This window comes from Bufo gargarizans, chromosome 3 (genome assembly GCF_014858855.1).
Source record: "Bufo gargarizans isolate SCDJY-AF-19 chromosome 3, ASM1485885v1, whole genome shotgun sequence".
NCBI lineage: Eukaryota > Metazoa > Chordata > Amphibia > Anura > Bufonidae > Bufo > Bufo gargarizans.
The window spans coordinates 52,895,730-52,918,546 of NC_058082.1; the positions used below are offsets into that span (position 1 = coordinate 52,895,730).

At 45.3% G+C, this 22,817-nt stretch overlaps 1 protein-coding gene across 2 annotated transcripts in view; it reads right to left on the reverse strand.

Moving 5' to 3' along the window:
- The window catches only part of RNASEH2B (ribonuclease H2 subunit B), a 42,201-nt gene that overhangs the window by 11,685 nt on the left and 7,699 nt on the right, over positions 1 to 22,817 (reverse strand). For both annotated transcript variants that reach the window (XM_044287324.1, XM_044287323.1), the window contains exons 4-6: positions 12,935 to 13,011; positions 3,837 to 3,954; positions 372 to 436 (exon numbers count right to left, since the gene is read on the reverse strand). In XM_044287324.1, the coding sequence (XP_044143259.1) occupies positions 372 to 436; positions 3,837 to 3,954; positions 12,935 to 13,011 (260 nt within the window). The remainder of the gene's footprint in view (positions 1 to 371; positions 437 to 3,836; positions 3,955 to 12,934; positions 13,012 to 22,817) is intronic.

The window sequence follows — 22,817 nt, forward strand, 5'->3', positions numbered from 1 at the left end:
GATAATCACATAAAAGATTAATGCACAGACCATGTTCACTTCTTTTAGGGTACTATTACAATGCCTGATCTTCGGGCAGTGCAAACTCCAGCGGATGATAACATTCATCGGCGCTCGTTTCTACAACCCGATTACACATGGGCGTATTACACTGGCAGATTGTAATAGTAACAATTGTTGGCAATGATCTGGCAGTGTAATACTGCTGCCGATTACCTAATGAACAAAACTAGTTCATCAGGCAGTCCAGATTTTTAAGCATGCTTAAAAATCATTATTTGCCTTCGGCAGATCGTGCTGTGTAATGACAGAGGAGTGGTCATCAGTTAATAACCCCTTTAATGTTCTATTATGTCACAGATATAAGTCACCTTTTTCTTTAGCCATGCAAGAGTCTTCTCTTTACTGTACTTGTAAAATTTCTTGCTGCCAATTTCTAGTAAAACAGTGAAACACAAGTAAAAAAATAAAATAAAATCTGTGGACAGACCTACAAAGCTATCCCCCCCCAAACAGTAAATTTTCATTGGTTTATAATATATTTTAAAGTTACATTCATTTCCTTTTATGTGGTTAATAGAGTTTAATAAACAAATTTTATAACATTTTCTCTGGTTTTGTCGTTTTTAAATTTAAATAGTTAAGTGGTAGAATATTAATTAGTGAATAGTATAAATATGAAGAATAATTTACATATTTGATTTTGATTTGTTTTTATATAAATGAATCTATATATATATTTTTATATGAATATTAACGACAAAGTATATATATAAGGCATTAACTATTCAGATAGTATTTAGTTTACTAGAAGGTATGGGGGTGGGTTAGGATTTGCCAATATGAACTATTAAAGGGCTTCTGTCAGCCCACTAAACCGTTTTTTTTTTTTTGGTTAATAATAATCCCTATACTGCGAGCTCCCTATACATAAGCTAAATATTCATTTTTGTTCAGTAGATTTTCTTAAAAAGCTATTTTTATAATATGTAAATTACCTTGCTACCAGCAAGTAGGGCGGCTACTTGCTGGTAGCAGCCGCATCCTCCTTTCATAATGACGCCCCCTCCGCTGTGTGATTGACAGGGCCAGGGAACGGGATCGTTCTCTGCTGGCCCTGTTTGAATTCAAAATATCGCGCCTGCGCCGTTCCTGTCTTTAATCGGCGCAGGCGCACTGAGAGGCGGCTCCATCCTCAATGCGCCGGGTGTAGATGTAACGTCATCGCCGCAGGCGCATTGAGGATGGAGCGGCCGCCTCTCAGTGCGCCTGCGCCGATTAAAGACAGGTACGGCGCAGGCGCGATATTTTGAATTCAAACAGGGCCAGCAGAGAACGATCCTGTTCCCTGGCCCTGTCAATCACACAGCGGAGGGGGCGTCATTATGAGAGGAGGATGCGGCTGCTACCAGCAAGTAGCCGCCCTACTTGCTGGTAGCAAGGTAATTTACATATTATAAAAATTGCTTTTTAATAAAATCTACTGAACAAAAATGAATATTTAGCTTATGTATAGGGAGCTCGCAGTGTAGGGATTATTAACAACAAAAAAAAAAAACGGTTTAGTGGGCTGACAGAAGCCCTTTAAGTAGCTATATAAATATTATACATAAATCTATATATTAAATAATAATAAAAAAAAAAAAAAAAAAAAGATACACACACATAAGAATACATACACAATCACCTTTAATAATAAAGGGTTAGTTATTATACAGATATATGATTTAGATAAAAATCTATTAATATCATTGTTAGGGTCCATTCACACGTTGTTTCTTTCCTGATCTGTTATGTTTTTTGTGGAACAGATCAGGAAAGAAACAACGGACGTGTGAATGGACCCTTATATTAGAGAATATTTATATTTAAGGGAAGGTTCAATCTGGTAATGTTCTTAGAAAAGTTTGGATTCCATGAGGACCAATACTTTGTGGTTTTCTTCAGAGATGAAGCTTTTCTTTTTATTTGAGGAGGGTGAGGAAATGTAAAGAAATACAAGGAAATAGACAGTAGCCCCCCTTCTTACTGCATTCTTTCCCAAATTAGTCCTCAAGGAACCCAAATGTTATACTGTATTTACATGTGCCACTTTTGTAATGGCTTCCTATCACAACTGCTACAAAAACTGTGGCTATTTAAAATGGTGGTAAATTTTACAACGATTTTGCATAAGCAGTGCACTTCTGTGTTAACGGAGGCACCAAAATGCTACAAAACTGGCACATATGTATATACCTGAACGAGTCATGGGTTGCATATGACACATACAACAGATGCTGGCTTTGTCACATGTTTTTTGTCGTGATCATCATAAAACTTAAAGGCTATGTACACTTACAGAGGCAATTTTTGTTTATGATCGCATTTTACTTATTTTTGGCTAAAAATCATATTTTCAATTGGCCTTTATTAAAAATATTAAAGGGGTTATCCAATTTCTCAAAACAAGCCCCCCATGTGCCAGGCCCCTCACAGGTAATACACTTACCCCGCTCCCGCTACTGGTCCCCGCACTGCTTCTCCCTGTACACGAATGAAAACATCTGGTGTCGGGGGGGAGCAGCCAATGGGAGGCGGGGACTGGGACGAGCCTCCCTACCATTGTAGGCAACACTAGGGAGGCTCGTCCCCATCTGCCATTGGCTGCGCCCCCCCCTTCCTGACACCGGATGTTTTTATCTGTGTACAGGGAGAAGCAGCAGCGGCGGCTCCGCCGGGAGCGGGGTAAGTATATTACCTGTGAGGGGCCCGGCACATGAGGGGGTGTTGTGTTTAATAAATTGGATAACCCCTTTAACCCGTTCTGTCACAAAGGGTTATCAGTTTTTTCTGTGTGACTGGTACTTTCACTTTGTGCCGTCATCTAATAAACCTTCTCTCTAAACTACTGAGAGGTCATAAACCCTTATTTAAAGAGGACCTTTCACCTAAAAAAAAAAAATTTAAACTAAGACTATAGCGTTACTTACATGCCCCCATGATTTCTTGAACGTTAATTCTTTTTTCATTCTGTTCCCCCGTTTGTCCGCTATGCCCCCCGGAATAATTCCCGCCGTTTATGCTAATGAGCCAGCCTCAAATGGGCTGGCTTTTAAAAGTTCTCCCAGAGCCGGATAGACGAAATCGCTCCAGTTCTCTGAAGTCTCGCGAGAACTGGAGCGTCTTCTCCCTGACTAAGAGCGGAGCGCGCTGATTGGATGAGAAGATGGAAGGCACGACCGGGAGAACTTTTAAAGCCAGCCCATTTGAGGCTGACTCATTAGCATAAACAGCGGGAATTATTCCGGGGGGCATAGCGGACAAACGGGGGCACAGAATGAAAAAAGAATTAACGTTCAAGAAATCATGGGGGCATGTAAGTAACGCTATAGTCTTAGTTTACATTTTTTTTTTTTTTGGTGAAAGGTCCTCTTTAAGCCACATTCTTATTAGTAAGATAAAAACTGAGCTATGATGAGTGTTTATAATGGCAGAGAGCAGAGATAAGGAGCCCTTCAGCTCCCCAACTGACTGAAGAAAGAGAAAATCCAGAGGCTGCTTCTAGAGCATCAAAGCTATGTACAGAAAAAAAGGACTCCATATTTTTAATAAAGACCAATTGAAAAAATGATTTTAGCTCAAAATGAGTACAATGCAATAAAAATTTAAAAATTGCCCCCAAAGGTGTACATAGCCTTTAAGTACGGGTAAGTATTATGCGAAAGCAGCAGGGGAAAAAAAGCACTTGTTAATGCATTCTTGGGGCTTCTTGAGGAAAGATTTAGGAAACACCATTAGGTGTTAGGTATCTTTGGATTGCATTTCAATAACTTTAGTTGCTCAGAAATTATTACCCTTTTCTTCTGTGACATGATGAAGAGATTGTGCTACTGGTGTGCACTGCAGTAACAATGAACATGCTGGAAATTCTTCATCTACCACAATCTGCTCCACTGGCTGAAATTTCCCTTGCTTAATAAAAAAAAAAGAAGAGAAAACTGAACCAATTGACAACAAAAATTATTGTTAAAAATATCGCTAGTAAAAGAGTGAATGGCTTCTGCTCTGAAAGAATATTCTCAACAACACTGTTCGAGACAAATGCAGAATTCTAATGGACGTCGACAGTCCTGGGTAGTGTAGGGCCATCTGATGAAGAGCTGTTTCTGCTTACAAAGTACCATATTTTTCGCCCAAAAAGATGCACTTTTCCCCCCTAAAATTGTGTGTGTTGTGGGAGAATATCAGTGCGCCTTATGGGACGAATACTAATTACCACTTCCATTATGGTACAGTAAACCACAAGTTAGACTGGGAAGCGGTAAAGCTTCTTGTACTGGCTGTACTCAATGCTCCCTGGTCTTCTTCTGCCGGTGCCATACCCAAGCACAGTGCGAGGACGCAGGCAGGCTCTGCGTCCAGGGCAGGAAAGGGAAGTTTAGTTTTTGTCTAATATGAGGTCTTAGAATCACTGGGGGCCTGATCCGAGGTCTGAGACACACTGGGGGTCTGATCTGTAATCTAATAAAAAATAAATCTTTTTATTGGGCAGGTGTGCATCTTATGGGCAGGTATGTCTTATAGGGCGAATGGAAACCCTGGCAATTAGCCTGGAGGAAATTGCGGCCTGAATACCAGTAGCTCTCACACTCTATGAGGTCCAATAGGTCTTATGAACAGGGTAATGGTTTTATATCCCTGAGAACAAGTCGTTTTGGTGTCCGCCAGGCCGTGCGGAGCCAAACGGATCCGTCCTGAATTACAATGCAAGTCAATGGGGATGGATCCGTTTGACGTTGACACAATATGGAGCAATTGCAAACGGATCCACCCCCCATTGACTTTTAATGTAAAGTCAGGAGTCCTTTTATACCATCGGATCGGAGTTTTCTCCAATCCGATGGTATATTTTAACTTGAAGCGTCCCCATCACCATGGGAACGCCTATGTTAGAATATACTGTCGGATATGAGTTACATCGTGAAACTCAGATCCGACAGTATATTCTAACACAGAGGCGTTCCCATAGTGATGGGGACGCTTCTAGTTAGAATATACTAAAAGAACTGTGTACATGACTGCCCCCTGGTAGCCAGTGGGCCCCCCCCCCTTCCTCCCCTGTAGTTAACTCATTGGTGGCCAGTGCGGCGGGCCCCCCCTGTAGTTAACTAATTGGTGGCCAGTGGGCCCCCCCCCTCCCTCCCCTGTAGTTAACTCGTTGGTGGCCAGTGGGCCCTCTCCCCTCCCTCCCCCTCCTAATTAAAATCTCCCCCCCCTATCATTGGTGGCAGTGGAGAGTACCGATCGGAGTCCCAGTTTAGTCGCTGGGGCTCCGATCGGTAACCATGGCAACCGGGACGCTACTGCAGTCCCGGTTGCCATGGTTACTTAGCAATTTGTAGAAGCATCATACTTACCTGCGAGCTGCGATGTCTGTGTCCGGCCGGGAGCTCCTCCTACTGGTAAGTGACAGATCATTAGGCAATGCACTGCAAAGACCTGTCACTTACCAGTAGGAGGAGCTCCCGGCCGGACACAGACATCGCAGCTCGCAGGTAAGTATGATGCTTCTACAAATTGCTAAGTAACCATGGCAACCGGGACTGCAGTAGCGTCCCGGTTGCCATGGTTACCGATCGGAGCCCCAGCGACTAAACTGGGACTTCGATCGGTACTCTCCACTGCCACCAATGATGGGGGGGGAGATTTTAATTAGGAGGGGGAGGGAGGGGAGAGGGCCCACTGGCCACCAATTAGTTAACTACAGGGGGGGGGGGGGGGGCCCGCCGCACTGGCCACCAATGAGTTAACTACAGGGGAGGAAGGGGAAGGGGGGCCCCACTGGCTACCAGGGGGCAGTCATGTACACAGTTCTTTTAGTATATTCTAACTAGAAGCGTCCCCATCACTATGGGAACGCGTCTGTGTTAGAATATACTGTCAGATCTGAGTTTTCACGAACTGAAAACTCAGCTCTGAAAAAGCTTTTATGCAGACGGATCTTCGGATCCGTCTGTATGAAAGTAACCTACGGCCACGGATCACGGACGCCAATCTTGTGTGCATCCGTGTTCTTTCACGGACCCATTGACTTGAATGGGTCCGTGAACCGCTGTCCGTCAAAAAAATAGGACAGGTCATATTTTTTGGACGGACAGGATACACGGATCACGGTCTCGGCTGCAAAACGGTGCATTTTCCGATTTTTCCACGGACCCATTGAAAGTCAATGGGTCCGCGAAAAAAAACTGAAAACGGCACAACGGCCACGGATGCACACAACGGTCGTGTGCATGAGGCCTAAGTCATCAATATCAGATCGGTGGGGGTCCGACGCCCAGCACCCCAATTACCTGTCTGAAATAGCTGTGAACAATAGTGAAGCACTGTGCAGTATCATTTATAGCCACTATGTAATGTGTGTTGGGGGGAATGTCATTTACTAAAGCCTGACATTTGACATGGCAGTGTTAGTAAAAAGGCTGCTGGTAAAGGTGCAGCTAATTTATTTTAAAAAAGCAGTCCTCTTAAGACATTTGTTGCATCTGTGATGTTAGTGTGACAAACTGAAATAAAGGAGCTAGTGGAGATTTTACTTCTGAGGCTGGGTTCACACCTGAGCGTTTTACAGCGCGTTCCTACGCGCTGTAAAACGCTCAACCAGGAGAAACCAATGTTTCCCTATGGGAATGGTTCTCACCTGGGCGTTTTACAGCACGTACGATCGCGCTGTAAAACGGCCGACGCCCCAAGAAGTACATGAGTTTCTTTGGGGCGTCTTGTCGCGCGTTCCCGTACATAGACTTTCGGGAACGCGCGACAATGGGCGTTCGCTTGTCTCTGTATGCGCGATTGCAAACGCCGTTACAATTGCACATACAGAGCGCTCCTTTCAGAACGCTCAGGTCTGAACCCAGCGTAACTTATGCCAGTTTTCTGTTGTCACCACTTCCACTAAGCTCTGGCTCTTTTTAGAAGTTGGTGAGAGCGACACCAAAAATGCAAACTTTTGTGAAAAACGAGATTTTTGTATAACTTACCAGTAAAATCTCTTTCTCGCTCTTTCCTTGGGGGACACAGAAGACCTTGGGTATAGCTCATCTCCATAGGAGGCGTGACACTAAGTGAAAACTGTTAAGCCCCTCCTCCACAGCTATACCCTCAGCCTGGAGAGAGAGACTGCCAGTTGCGTGTCCAAGCAGTGAGAAAAGGCAAAGTCCAACAAGGAACCAACAAGCCAACGACCCAACGGGTAACAAAAACTCGGAAAACGTACAGAGAAAAAACAATGAATGGGAGGGTGCTGTGTCCCCCAAGGAAAGAGCGAGAAAGAGATTTTACTGGTAAGTTATACAAAAATCTCGTTTTCTCGCCCAGTTTCCTTGGGGGACACAGAAGACCTTGGGACGTTCAAAAGCAGTCCAAAAGGGGGAGGGACCACAGCACCAAGGTGAAGCACCCGAAAGGCATCAATGAACCGCCGCCTGCAAACCCAGGCGGGGCAAGGCAGCAGCTGCCAAAGTCAGAGTATGCACCCTGTAGAACTCAGCAAGGCGTGCAAGGCAGACCTGTGGCCGCCGTGCCCAAATGCACGGCCGAAGCCCAATGCCTCCGGCCCAGGAGGCACCGACCGCTCTGGTGAAAGGAACGGTGACACCAAAGAAAGAATCCCGCCCTTGGTGCGGTAACCTCAGCAATAGCCAATCTGATCAAGCGGAGGAAAACCACCCTGGAGTCTATCAACCCTATGCACAGACCTCCCGGAAACCCAAGAGGCCGAACGTCTGCAAGAGTCGGAGATCTCCAAGTAAAAAACGGCAAGGCCCAAACAACGTCCAAATAGGTAAGGCGTTGAAACGAAAGGCAAACACCACCTTCAGAAGGAAGGAAGGAAGGAAGAAACAGGATGCAGAACAGCCCTGTCCTGGAAAAGACAGAAAGCTCGTAACAAAAAAAGGGGCCATTCCGGCACCCGTCAGAGACACGACTGATACAGAACACAACCGTACAGGACAGAAGGGGTAGAGAGAACTCCTGTAACGGCTCCAAGGACAAGATTGGAGCGCCGAGAGCTCAGTATATAGTCCCCAGGGCGGTACCGAAGGACAGTACAGAGGAACCAAGGAGCCACTCCGAGGAAGAAGGCCTTGGCAGGCCCAGAGGGCCGGGAACGCTGGAAGAGGAAGAACAGCGCCGACACTTGACACCTCAAGTAAAAGACAGAACCATGGGGAAAGAACTTCAGAGTGGGGAATGCACAGCTTCCCACAGAACCCCAGACAAAAAAACCCTAAGTCTTACGACAGATCCTGGACGAGACACAGCCAGGAGTGGACAGTAGCGAACCCGCTGGAGTCGCCTGGCAAGCAGGCGAAAACCCAATGTGAACAGGCGCAGACCAGTAACACGGGCAGAAGGGTCGACAAAACTAGCCCCGTCGGCCCTCGAACAACGTTGTCCCGTATCCACCCGAGTGGGGGAGCAGAAGGACAGATGGAAAGAACCCAAAGGATCCGCCAGACGCCAGGAGAAGGCAGGCTAAAGTCCATGCTGATGTAACCACGTTGTACAGCCCCGGTGTGGGAGATCAAAGGACAATCTGGACCGAAAAGGTAGTCCCCCCCAAGTTATCGAGAAGGTAAGTCTACATCAGGACCATCGTCTCAGAATGGGCCACGCAATCTGCACTCAGCGGGAGGACAGAACGCGGTAGACCCGGTAAATAGGCACACAGCTAATACAGCCAGCGTGAACAAGGGAGACAGTACGAGGCCAAAAGGAACACCGGAACCATCCACATGAACAACCATGCTCACCCCATGGGGGAGGACAGTGAAAATACAGCCTCCGAAGTCTGGCGGGAAGCCACATCGGAGTGAACTGTATAGAGCGGGAGCCAAACAAAGCCGGCGAGATAAGGCAGTCGAGACAGAGGCCGACATAACACCCTCCAACCGAAAGGAGGAGGAGTGGGCAACAGGGAAGCCATAGGACAGCTCAAAAGCAGAACCCGCTACACTGTGAGACGCCCGGTCCACCGCCTCGCAGAAGGTGAATACCTTGAAGAACCCAAGGCGGAAGTCCTCCGGACCTGGGTAATCCAGAACCCAAGAGAAGTTGGGTGACCGTCCCGAGAAGAGCAGCCCGAACCCGGTAGCAGATCAGACAGAAGCGTAGAGGCGCCAAGAGGAAGGACTCATACCACACTGCATCCGAAGAGGAGGAAATTGCAGCAGGCAAGGGAACCGCAGTCCTGCCAGAGCCAATGAAGAATTCGAGAGGCGCTGCAGACAACAGCACTCCCGACCATGTGACCACTAGCGCAGGGAAGCAATGCCGCAGAAGGACGCAGAGGGCATGCATCTAGGACCCACGAACACTCCCTGGAATGAAAGGCCAACTAAATGAATGAGCACCACCCAGCTCGGTGCAGCAGAGAGAAATAGAGCCTGTCCGGTCAGGAGGACAGAATGAAAACTCCCTAGGGACGAGTGCAAGGCTGGCGGCAAGCATCGTCTCCCAAGAAACAAAAGGTATGCCGCAGGAAGCAGGTGAGGCATACGTACGAGCAGCCCCGTAAGCAGCGAGAAGGCCAACCCACCTAGAAAAAAGGGGGGGGCTCGTCCCAGAGCGCCACAGCATGTACGGAATTGCAAAGTGCAACCTGAAAGGGAGTTATGCACAAACCTAGTATAGCATGCGATGGAACGCAATCAGTCCACCCCGAAAGGGGGGAAATTGTACCTGGCCAACTGCAGTCGGCAAGAGTGCAAAGACTCGTCCCAAAAGGGAGTGATGCCTAAGGCCGTACCTACTTCAGAGAAGCAGGACATACCCTATAAACCAGCAGGAACGCAGGAGGTCCACCTAGTGAAAGGGGAACATGCACAGGGGTATCCTAGCATTAAATGAGTGTGCAATAATACACCCAACACTGAACTCAGCGAGAGTGCAACTACTCTGCCAATGAAGGGGGACATGTACAAGTCCAGCACAGCCATATAAGGACAGCCGTGAATCCCATGAGCGTGCCAAATTCTGCCCTTGAAGTGAGAGGTGGTCACGCACAAGGCCAGCACCGTATCCAATGGAAGTGCAAGCGTTCCACCCATGTTAGAGGGCCATTCTCATGGCCAGCAATGTATCCGGTGAGAGTGTAGCACACCGCCCAGAAAAAAAGGGGGTAAAGTACATGGCCAGCATCTCATCCAGGGAGAGTGCGAGCACATACACATGGCCAGCAACGTACTGGCGAGAGACAAACACAGTCACTAAGAATGCGTGCATGTCGCCTGAGGAAGGAAGGCATGCCCCTGGCTGGCAGCGAATCCAGCAAGAGTGCGTACACCGCCTACGGAAGAGGGGTCATGCATATGGCCGACAGCGGATCCAGCGAGAGTGCAAGCACCCTGCCATGTATGGGGTACATGCACGTGGCCAGCAACGTACCTGCGAGGAAACAACCAAAGACAGAGGGATGTATGTATGCTGCCTGAGGGAAGGAGGCATACCCAAGGCCGGCAGGGAATCCAATGAGAGTGCAGCATACCGCCTAAGAAATGGCCGGCAGCGAAACCAGTGAGAGTGCAGCATAATAACATAGTACATAAGTACATCATAGCACATCAGCGAGAGTGCAGCATTCCGCCTATGGAAGGGGGTCGTGCACATAGCCAGTACCGTATCCGGTGAGAGTGCAGTATTCCGCCTAAAAAAGGGGGTCATGCACATGATCGGCAACAGATCCAGTGAGAGTGCTGCGTTCCGCCCAGGAAGGGGGTTACGCACATGGCCGGCAGCGAATCCAGTGAGTGCTGCGTTCCGCCCACGGAAGGGGGTCACGCACATGGCCGGCAGCAAATCCAGAGAGTGCAGCGTTCCGCTTATGGAAGGGGGTCGTGCACAAGGCCAGCACCGTATCCGGTGAAGGTGCAGTATTCCGCCTAAGAAGGGGGTCATGCACATGGCCAGCCAGGGAGAGTGCAGTAGCCCGCCTAGGAGGGGGGGGGGGGGGATGCACATGGCAGGCACCATAACTGGAGAGATGATGAATGCTGCCTACAGAAGGGCCGAATGCACTTGGCCAGCGCCGTATCCTGGAAGAGGCAAGAAAACCGCCTAAAAGGGGAAATGCCCTAGCAGCGACGCAGGCTGGGAGCGCAACACCATGCCGCCTGTGGAAAGAGGTCATGCAGACATGCAGCATTACTGATGAGGCTGCAGCGTCCTGCGCAGCCCAATAGAAATCATGATCTATTATTATTTATTTTATTATTATAATTTTTATTTTTATTTTTATTATTTAAACTCAGCCTCTGAGGCTAAAGGGGAGCCACCATATAGGGGCCCTGAGAGACAGGAGAAAAAAGGGGGCCAACTATACAGACCCATTTTTGGGAGCCGGCCTGCACCCAAAGGGTTAACAGGGATCCGGCCTGGAGGGCGGCGTGCGATCCCCTGGGGGCGGAGGAACCTCCAGGCGGGAAAAATTCGCGCCTGGAGAAGTTCCCGCCCCCTCCACCAGAGACCGGAATATTGCGGCCTAGTAGGCCGCGAAGCCGGTGGCTAAATTGCGGCGCCCGGCCCGTCATACCGCCGGGACCTGAGGCGGAACGGCGCTTCAAACCGGCCGCGGGAGCCCACCCCGCGGGCCGGTCGGGATTGCGGCCCAGCAGGCCGCGAAGCCTGGGACCAAATTAGCGGAGCCCCGCCGACCGGCACCTGCTGGGGCATAGTCAAGCCCAATGCCGGCCGCGGGAGCCCACCCGGCCGGCCGGAAGAGACAGGGGTCGGAATGCGGTTTTGCCGGCCGCGGGAGCCCACCCCGCCGCCAGAAGAGACAGGAGGGCCGGAATGGCGGCTCGCTGGCCGCGGGAGCCCACCCCGCCGGCCGGAAGAGTAAGGGGGCCTGGAATGGCGGCCCGCCGCGGGAGCCGCGGAGCCTAAAATCTTTTGCGGCGCCCGGCCGCACCGGAATATTAGTGCTGACCGGACCGGTGCCCGTGATGGGTCAGGGGCAGCAAGGCGCGGGCCCTCTGGCCCTGAAAGCAGTGGCCGGTAAGAGGGAGGGGGACCCTGGGGTCTGTGAGGGTGGGAAGCCTGCATAACCCCACCGTCAGGGGCAGCTAGGTGCGAACCTCTGCAGCTCCCCAGGCATGCTTCTTGCAGGGAGAAGGGTGCCAATGTCCTATGGAGGGGAGGAGAGGGAGCAGAATGTCGCCCTGTGGCAGCCAGGGGCCAGCCTAGGGCTAGCAGGGACAAAAGGGTCCAGAGGCCCTGTCAGTATGGGGGTCAGGCACGCAGGAGACCGGGGGGGGGGAACGGACGTAGGGCTGGAGAAGCCAATCTCTCACCATAGCCGTCTTCACCCTCGGTCCGTTCCAGCAGGGTCGCCCCTTCAGCTACTGGCACCGTAGTGGCAGGACGCTGGAAGAGGGACTTGGCGTGCGGGCGACCCTTGTGCTGGCGGGATGTAGGGGAGCTGGGCTGCCCTGATCCACCTTGCCTTCTGTGGGGGAGGCAGCAGTGCGGAAGACCGGCACTGGCGCAGCTCGACCCCGGGAGAAACAGAGAGGTCTAGTGCGTCTCTGTTGTCCCTGATGTTCTGGAACAAAAAGAAAAGAAAAAAGTAAAAATCAAAAATTAAAACAAGGAGAAAACAGCCCTGCAGAGCAGGGAGTGTCTTGCCTCCTTGGACACTAAGCTAAAAACTGGCAGTCTCTCTCTCCAGGCTGAGGGTATAGCTGTGGAGGAGGGGCTTAACAGTTTTCACTTAGTGTCACGCCTCCTATGGAGATGAGCTATACCCAAGGTCTTCTGTGTCCCCCAAGGAAACTGGGCGAGAAATGCAGTTTATGTTAAAATTTGCGACTTTGGTAGGGCAGACACTACACAAGCTGCCTCTTTCTGTCCTGAAAGTCCAGTGATCACAATTAGCTGGTGTATATTGTACCTCTTTGTCAGCTTTCATCAGATAGTACAGCACCAAAAACAGAGGGTCTACTGGTGTGACATACAGTAATCTGCCATCTAGAAAAAAACAAAACAAAAACGTTGAATATTTTTAGCACAAGAATAATCATGCACACACAGTTATACGTGATAGCTACTGTAAAAATTAAACAACTGCCACTTTTATTCTGCTCTAGAATATTATATGTGATGATTTACTCATGTGTGTGTCTTTATGATCCTTATTAGTTTAAAGCCTGGTTTGCTAAAACAATATCCCATAAGGCTTAACCCTTTCAGGACGCTGACATATTTCACCTTGAGGACCAGGCCTTCAGGACACAGCAAGGGATAACAGCCAAACAAAACTCAATATCTATTACCCAGTTTACAGAAACACCCCATGTGTGGTCTTTAACTGCTGTATAGGCACACGGCAGGGCACAGAAGGGAAGAAGCAACATATGGCTTTTGGAGGGCAGATTTCACTGGGATAATTACTTTAACTTTGTGCACTAAAAATCTATAAACCCATATCTTACCGTAATGCAGCACATAATAAAATTGCACTTGTTAACTGGTATCAGCTTTGCTTCACATGCCCTCAGAAATGCTCTGATATGATTTTTGCTCAGGCTCTGTGGGTGTTCATCTTGATTTCACATGCACCAGCACAAGCTCTGCTGCCCCGCCCCCACATCCTGTTATACACAGCACAGCTCTGCTGCCCCGCCCCCATATCCTGTTACATAGCACAGCTCTGCTGCCCCGCCCCCACATCCTGTTATACACAGCACAGCTCTGCTGCCCCGCCCCCACATCCTGTTATACACAGCACAGCTCTGCTGCCCCGCCCCCATATCCTGTTACATAGCACAGCTAGCATCCATCCTGAAAGGGAGGGGGGTGACTGCTTGTATGGAGGAGAACACGGCCATCCTACACAGCGGGGGAAGGGAGGGGGGAGAGGGACGTCATCGGGCCGCTGCCACAGCAGAGCAGCGGCCCAATGGTTAGCCCTTTCCATACAGCAGTCCCTAAGGACCATGGCATGGAAGGGGTTATGTCTGCAGTTTGAAGCAGACTGTCAGCTGTATGTTACAGCTGACAGCAGAGGTTGCACTACATTTTTTCAAGAAGAATAAAAATACTCCTCTTAACAACTTTGAGTATTTTTAGCCGAGGAGTACAAATTTTGCGGTAATTCACATATATAATGCATAGGCCCACATAATGTTATGAGGCTGATATTTCTGCAGGAAAACCATTGCTAGTCTCCCATGCAGAAACAAATGTAGCCAATTTTACGTTTATCCAACATCTAAAAACGACTGCTGCTGCCATACACTGCTCCCACCTGACGCTCCCATCTTACACTAATATATACATATTACATGCAAAGCTCTACCACATGCCCATTACATAGGTAGTTTACTATATACACGTTGCACACACAGCCCTGCTACATGTCCATTACACAGATAGAACTACTGTGTGCACATTACACACAGAAAACTGTACAATAGACTGGTTACACTGACATAGCCCTGCTTTATACACACACCTTCCATACTTAAAGGGATTCTGCCTATAGAGCTGCAGACATGTGCTGCTGGATTGCTGCTATCAAGTCTGCAATATACATTCCCCATAGCTCTGGTGTTTTTATTTAGGCAAAAAAATGATTTCATTTATATATGTAAATGAGGCTACTTTCACACTCGCCTTTGGTGCGGATCCATCATGGATCTGCACAAACACATCTGTTCAGATAATACAACTGCATGCATCCGTTCAGAATGGATCCGTTTGTATTTAACATAGCCAAAACTGATCCGTCCTGAACACCATTGAAAGTCAATGGAGGACGGATCCATTTTTCTATTGTGCCACATTGTGTCAGTGAAAACAGATCCGTCCCCATTGACTTACATTGTGTGTCAGGACAGATCCGTTTGGCTCAGTTTCGTCAGACGGACACCAAACGCTCCGCCTCCAAAGCGGAATGGAGATGGAATGGAGACGGAATGGAGGCAAACTGATGCATTCTGAGCGGATCCTTTTACATTTAGAATGCATTAGGGCAAAACTGATCCGTTTTGGACCGCTTGTGAGATCCCTAAACGGATCTCACAAACGGAAACCAAAACGCCAGTGTGAAAGTAGCCTAAGGGGCTGTTACTAACGTTTCAGGAGCCCAGCCACGCCCACTGTGAAGGAGCCCAGCACCGCCGCGCATCCTCCGAATCACCTCCTTGCTCCCCGAGGTCACCAAGTTAGAGCGCCGTATTCTCACGCATGCGCAAGTATGCCACATGTCAGTGCCGGCACAGTGTTCCTTCCCTGTGCTAGCATGAGCTTCAGGGAACGAACTGCGCATGCGCTAGCTGCGAGATTACGGCGCTCTACCTTTGTGACGTCCGGGAGCAAGGAGGAGATTCGGATTTTGCCTAAATAAAAGCACTCACAGCTATGGGGAATGTATATTGTGGACGTGCTAGTGGCGATCTAGCAGCACATGTCCCCAGCTCTACAGGCAAAATCACATAAAGTACCTTTTCATTGTCCACCAGCACAGTACTACACGGAGCCTGTTTTCCCCTAACTCCTCCCACACACAGCTGATCACATGAATGTGACATCACCACAGGTCCTGTAACCACAAAGTAGTGTTTAGTCCAGGAAAGGATGTATATCGTGGCTCACCCGTATCTGATGTATGGTAATGGTGCTCTATTTTATGGGTGGTTCACCCGTCCACCCAGAAAAAAAGGGTTAAAGTAGAGTAATAAATAAAATGAGCACTCACCACCTGGTGTACTGTCAATAATTTATCTCTACAAAATTTTGTTAAAACTATATTAATAACATACATAACATAAAAACATATTTGCACAAATTGTTGGAGAGTATATCTGATGGATATAACTGATATTTCTATCTATTATTCAATCTCGCTAATCTCTTGATGTCCGGAATATCTAATACATTATCAAAATATACAAAATATAAAATATAGAATTATGTGCAAATAACAATAGGTCAAATTATCAAAAACTTTTCAAAAAGTGTCCATAGTGTGAGTGAACTGATTAGATAAGATCCAAAGGTTAGTGTCAAAGTAAAAAAGTAAAAAAGTAAAAAATGCTGCAACAAAGTATCAAAGTAGTGTTCAATGTGATGAGAATCCTCATGCGGTAAAGGTATCCGGACAAGCAGATTGAAAATTTAGGATGGATCTGTTAATCTCCCAATATCTGTCATTAATTCTAAGAAATAGCAATCACAATAATATGGAGGTTGAATATTAGTAGTTGGGGTTAGGTGTTAGTATATAGGGATTGCATCTGGGGCGTCCCCCTGTTGCTCCCCCTCTTACCTTCCCCTGCGTAAAGTTCACTGCTCTTGGGTGGTCGGCTTCGGTGCGGCTCGCTGTGTATCACCGCTGGATATAGTGAAGACGATATTTGCTATCAGCGTTGTTTGTTCGTCTCGTGGCCGTCCTCTGACGTCATCAAACCTTGTCTGGTTTGCGTGTCATTCACCCGGCGACTCTCGTGTTCACTCACGATAGATTCCAAATCTCCTTCTAATTGTGGATCAGTGTCTGTGTCGATCAGTATAGGGAGCGATTTGCTCTAATGCACTTTCTTTTGATTTCCTCCTAGGTCTAGATGGGTAGTTGGTCCTCTCCAAAAAAACAGGCCAGACGCGTTTCGAGGGTTAATCCTCTTCCTCAGTGGCTATAATGTGGGATCCAACTACCTCCTCCTTATATAATCTGTGGCTCCCAACCACCCACCTAAAACCTGGCACGGATTTGTATTATACACTTATGTCCATTTTCATATTCTTCGGTATTACTCTAAAAAGCCATATCTTTCAGTTCATATAACATGTTCAAAAAACTATACAATAAAATCTTTTTAATCTTCTTGATAAAGGCTTTCTCTATGTGTTATGTAATATATAGCTGTAGTCCCCTTATTTCATTTCATGCCGTTGAACCTTCTCTCCACTTTTTGGTTGTTTCTCAGGGGGATTATTGCATACTCTATTATTATTTATATTCAACGGAGAAATGAAATAGTATCTTACTACTAAGACATCCTAATCAATGTTCTATATGTCTGTCTATTCCCTTTGTTGTCTATGTCTGTCTATTCCCTTTGTTGTCTATGTCTGTCTATTCTATATGTCTGTCTATTCCCTTTGTTGTGGTATCTTCTTTACCATATACATATCACTTTAAAAAGGTATGTACCAAAAATATCAAAAAATAATAAAGAAACAATAAAGAAAAACAGAAAAACGCATGCTATCCCCAAAAACGCACCTGCGTTTCCTCTGCGTTTTGGCTGCGTTTTTTCCAGAAACCATTCAGAAATCATTCCCAAGGGCTTTCACTTCAATGGCACCCTCTCAATATATACTCCCCAATGGATTTAGGTATCATCATTTTTTAATACATTTTTATTAATTTATTTTCTTTTTTGTGTTTGTTTTCCATTTTTTTTTTTTTTTTTTTTTTTTTTTTTTTTTATGGTTGACGGCACAGAGATTTTATCCTTTATTGATCCCATAACTCCCCACCTACTGTTTATTGGGGTAATCATAATATTTTAATTCTTTCCCATACACATATCCCTTTATAAAAGAATGCGCATGTCATTCCCCCAAAAAACGCACCTGCGTTTCCTGTGCGTTTTGGCTGCGTTTTTTCCGGAATCTTCCAAAAAAGAGAGCATTCTCCAGGACTTTCCCTTGGGTAGCACCCTCTCCATATGTTTCCCCATGGTTTTGGATATATTATTGTTAGTTTATTTTATTTTGGACTTGTTTTCCATTTTTATAATTAAGGGCACAGAGATTTTATCCTTTATTAGTCCCGTAACTTCCCACCTACTGTTTAATGGGGTACTCGTAATATTCTGACTCATTCTACCATTGTACCTCAATGGATTACAGAAATCCAAATAACTCAAAATCTGAGTTTAGACCATGGGGGAGAAGTGTTTCGAATTCAAAAATCCGTCGGGATTCTTGTCTCGACATCCTGGCGATATGGTCTCCCCCTCTCCAGTTTATATCCACTTTCTCAAAGGCTGCGAAGACCATACCTCCAGGATTTTTGTTGTGATGTTGTTTATAATGTAATGAGAGGGAATGCTTTTCATACCCATTTTTGATGTTGGTGATATGTTCGCTCAATCTTTTCTTAAGGGACCGTTTCGTTCTCCCCACATATTGTTTCTTGCACTGACACTCGATTATATATAAGATGTTCTTTGAGCTACAAGTAAGGAAGTCTTTTATTTTCCATTTAAAGGAATTAACCCTTGATTGGATTTCTAGAGTTTTTTTGGGAAAAGATGTCAATTTACATATACTACAGCTTCCACACCTATAAAAGCCTTGCAAGTTTAACCAATTGTGTATCGTACGATTGTCTGTTTTATGTTTAACTGTTGGAGCTACTTTTAAAGATAAGTTCTGGGCCCTTGTGTACGTTATCAAGGGACCATTACTTACCATGGGGCCTATAAGTTTGTCACCCAATAGATGGTGCCAGTGTTTCTTCACAATTGCTTCCACTTTCTTATGTTGTTTATTGAAGGGCAGAATTATTCTCAGATTCTCCTCCTTTTCCTTCTTAACTTCTGCCCTATTTGGTGTGGTATTTTCCCCAAAAAAGGACTCTCTTTGCATATTTTTCACCTTTGTAAGTGCTTTTTCCAGTATATTAGTCGGATATTCTTTCTCTAGAAATTGATCTTTCATGATCATAGATTCCCTTTCAAACTCTTCCTCCTCTGTGCAGTTTCTTTTTATCCGCTTGAATTGTCCTGTAGGGACTTCAAGCAGCCACCTAGGTAGATGGCAGCTTGAGAAAATAATGTAACTATTACGGGAGACTTCTTTCTGGTATGTGCTACAAACCAATTGGTCATTCTTTACTTTGATTTGTAGATCTAAGAATTCGATCTTCTCTGTGCTCACATTCGCTGAAAATTTCAAATTATATATGTTGGTGTTAATGTCCTCCAAGAATATGTTGAGATCTTCTCTTGTACCTCTCCAGACAAACAGGATGTCATCAATGAACCTATGCCAGAGTACCAGGCCTGCGCCCAGCATGGGTAGGATCTTCTCACATTCCCATTGTGCCATAAATAAATTGGCATAGCTGGGCGCAAACCTGGTACCCATGGCGGTTCCTCTTATCTGGAGATAGTAATCAAGATTAAATCTGAAGTAATTGTGGGTTAAGATGAATTTTACCCCTTCTGCTATAAATTCCACTTGGTCTTCAGGGAAACTGCTATGTTTTTTTAGTTGGGTTTTTAATGCATTGACACCTTGGTCGTGATCTATAACTGTGTACAGCGAACTCACATCAAGAGTCCCTAATATCCAATCGGTCTCATATCTGAGTCCCTCCACTATTTTGATGATTTGTGTTGTGTCCCTAATGTATGCAAAATTTTCTTTTACACTGGGTTGAAGATGTTTATCCAAGTACTCTGATAGATTCGAGGTAAGTGACCCTATGCCAGAGATGATTGGTCTCCCTGGGGGGTTGAGCTGGTCTTTGTGCACTTTAGGTAGGCAGTAGAAGACTGGTAACCGTTGTTGAGTCATGGTGATGTATTTAAATTCTTGCTCATTTAGAATTCCTTTCTCCCAACCATCTCTGGCCATCTCTGGCACCATCTATTGAAGAAACACTGGCACCATCTATTGGGTGACAAACTTATAGGCCCCATGGTAAGTAATGGTCCCTTGATAACGTACACAAGGGCCCAGAACTTATCTTTAAAAGTAGCTCCAACAGTTAAACATAAAACAGACAATCGTACGATACACAATTGGTTAAACTTGCAAGGCTTTTATAGGTGTGGAAGCTGTAGTATATGTAAATTGACATCTTTTCCCAAAAAAACTCTAGAAATCCAATCAAGGGTTAATTCCTTTAAATGGAAAATAAAAGACTTCCTTACTTGTAGCTCAAAGAACATCTTATATATAATCGAGTGTCAGTGCAAGAAACAATATGTGGGGAGAACGAAACGGTCCCTTAAGAAAAGATTGAGCGAACATATCACCAACATCAAAAATGGGTATGAAAAGCATTCCCTCTCATTACATTATAAACAACATCACAACAAAAATCCTGGAGGTATGGTCTTCGCAGCCTTTGAGAAAGTGGATATAAACTGGAGAGGGGGAGACCATATCGCCAGGATGTCGAGACAAGAATCCCGACGGATTTTTGAATTCGAAACACTTCTCCCCCATGGTCTAAACTCAGATTTTGAGTTATTTGGATTTCTGTAATCCATTGAGGTACAATGGTAGAATGAGTCAGAATATTACGAGTACCCCATTAAACAGTAGGTGGGAAGTTACGGGACTAATAAAGGATAAAATCTCTGTGCCCTTAATTATAAAATTATAAAAATGGAAAACAAGTCCAAAATAAAATAAACTAACAATAATATATCCAAAACCATGGGGAAACATATGGAGAGGGTGCTACCCAAGGGAAAGTCCTGGAGAATGCTCTCTTTTTTGGAAGATTCCGGAAAAAACGCAGCCAAAACGCACAGGAAACGCAGGTGCGTTTTTTGGGGGAATGACATGCGCATTCTTTTATAAAGGGATATGTGTATGGGAAAGAATTAAAATATTATGATTACCCCAATAAACAGTAGGTGGGGAGTTATGGGATCAATAAAGGATAAAATCTCTGTGCCGTCAACCATAAAAAAAAAAAAAAAAAAAAAAAAAAAAAAAAATGGAAAACAAACACAAAAAAGAAAATAAATTAATAAAAATGTATTAAAAAATGATGATACCTAAATCCATTGGGGAGTATATATTGAGAGGGTGCCATTGAAGTGAAAGCCCTTGGGAATGATTTCTGAATGGTTTCTGGAAAAAACGCAGCCAAAACGCAGAGGAAACGCAGGTGCGTTTTTGGGGATAGCATGCGTTTTTCTGTTTTTCTTTATTGTTTCTTTATTATTTTTTGATATTTTTGGTACATACCTTTTTAAAGTGATATGTATATGGTAAAGAAGATACCACAACAAAGGGAATAGACAGACATATAGAATAGACAGACATAGACAACAAAGGGAATAGACAGACATAGACAACAAAGGGAATAGACAGACATATAGAACATTGATTAGGATGTCTTAGTAGTAAGATACTATTTCATTTCTCCGTTGAATATAAATAATAATAGAGTATGCAATAATCCCCCTGAGAAACAACCAAAAAGTGGAGAGAAGGTTCAACGGCATGAAATGAAATAAGGGGACTACAGCTATATATTACATAACACATAGAGAAAGCCTTTATCAAGAAGATTAAAAAGATTTTATTGTATAGTTTTTTGAACATGTTATATGAACTGAAAGATATGGCTTTTTAGAGTAATACCGAAGAATATGAAAATGGACATAAGTGTATAATACAAATCCGTGCCAGGTTTTAGGTGGGTGGTTGGGAGCCACAGATTATATAAGGAGGAGGTAGTTGGATCCCACATTATAGCCACTGAGGAAGAGGATTAACCCTCGAAACGCGTCTGGCCTGTTTTTTTGGAGAGGACCAACTACCCATCTAGACCTAGGAGGAAATCAAAAGAAAGTGCATTAGAGCAAATCGCTCCCTATACTGATCGACACAGACACTGATCCACAATTAGAAGGAGATTTGGAATCTATCGTGAGTGAACACGAGAGTCGCCGGGTGAATGACACGCAAACCAGACAAGGTTTGATGACGTCAGAGGACGGCCACGAGACGAACAAACAACGCTGATAGCAAATATCGTCTTCACTATATCCAGCGGTGATACACAGCGAGCCGCACCGAAGCCGACCACCCAAGAGCAGTGAACTTTACGCAGGGGAAGGTAAGAGGGGGAGCAACAGGGGGACGCCCCAGATGCAATCCCTATATACTAACACCTAACCCCAACTACTAATATTCAACCTCCATATTATTGTGATTGCTATTTCTTAGAATTAATGACAGATATTGGGAGATTAACAGATCCATCCTAAATTTTCAATCTGCTTGTCCGGATACCTTTACCGCATGAGGATTCTCATCACATTGAACACTACTTTGATACTTTGTTGCAGCATTTTTTACTTTTTTACTTTTTTACTTTGACACTAACCTTTGGATCTTATCTAATCAGTTCACTCACACTATGGACACTTTTTGAAAAGTTTTTGATAATTTGACCTATTGTTATTTGCACATAATTCTATATTTTATATTTTGTATATTTTGATAATGTATTAGATATTCCGGACATCAAGAGATTAGCGAGATTGAATAATAGATAGAAATATCAGTTATATCCATCAGATATACTCTCCAACAATTTGTGCAAATATGTTTTTATGTTATGTATGTTATTAATATAGTTTTAACAAAATTTTGTAGAGATAAATTATTGACAGTACACCAGGTGGTGAGTGCTCATTTTATTTATTAGTGTTTAGTCCAGACTCTGGAGCTGCTCCTGGTGAGAGAGATGTCCGTGAGAGGTGGGGCTTTTCGGGAGTGGGGCGGGGCTTCATGCTTGCCGAACCTGTCTGCTTCTTCTGATACAGCGCTCCTGACTATGGAAAGGGGGGGGGGGGGATAAGGAGGAGGGAGAGGGAGACAGAGCGCTTCCGTGTGCACACACACACAAGGAGTTACAGAAAATATGTCAGATGACAGATTATCTGTAAACTCACTGAGAGCAGCCTGCTATGCATAGGAAGCACAGCAGGCTGTAGAACAAAAACAATAAAAAAGATAGAAAATAGAACCAATTGGAGAAATTATTTTCTCACAAAAATAAATTTGTG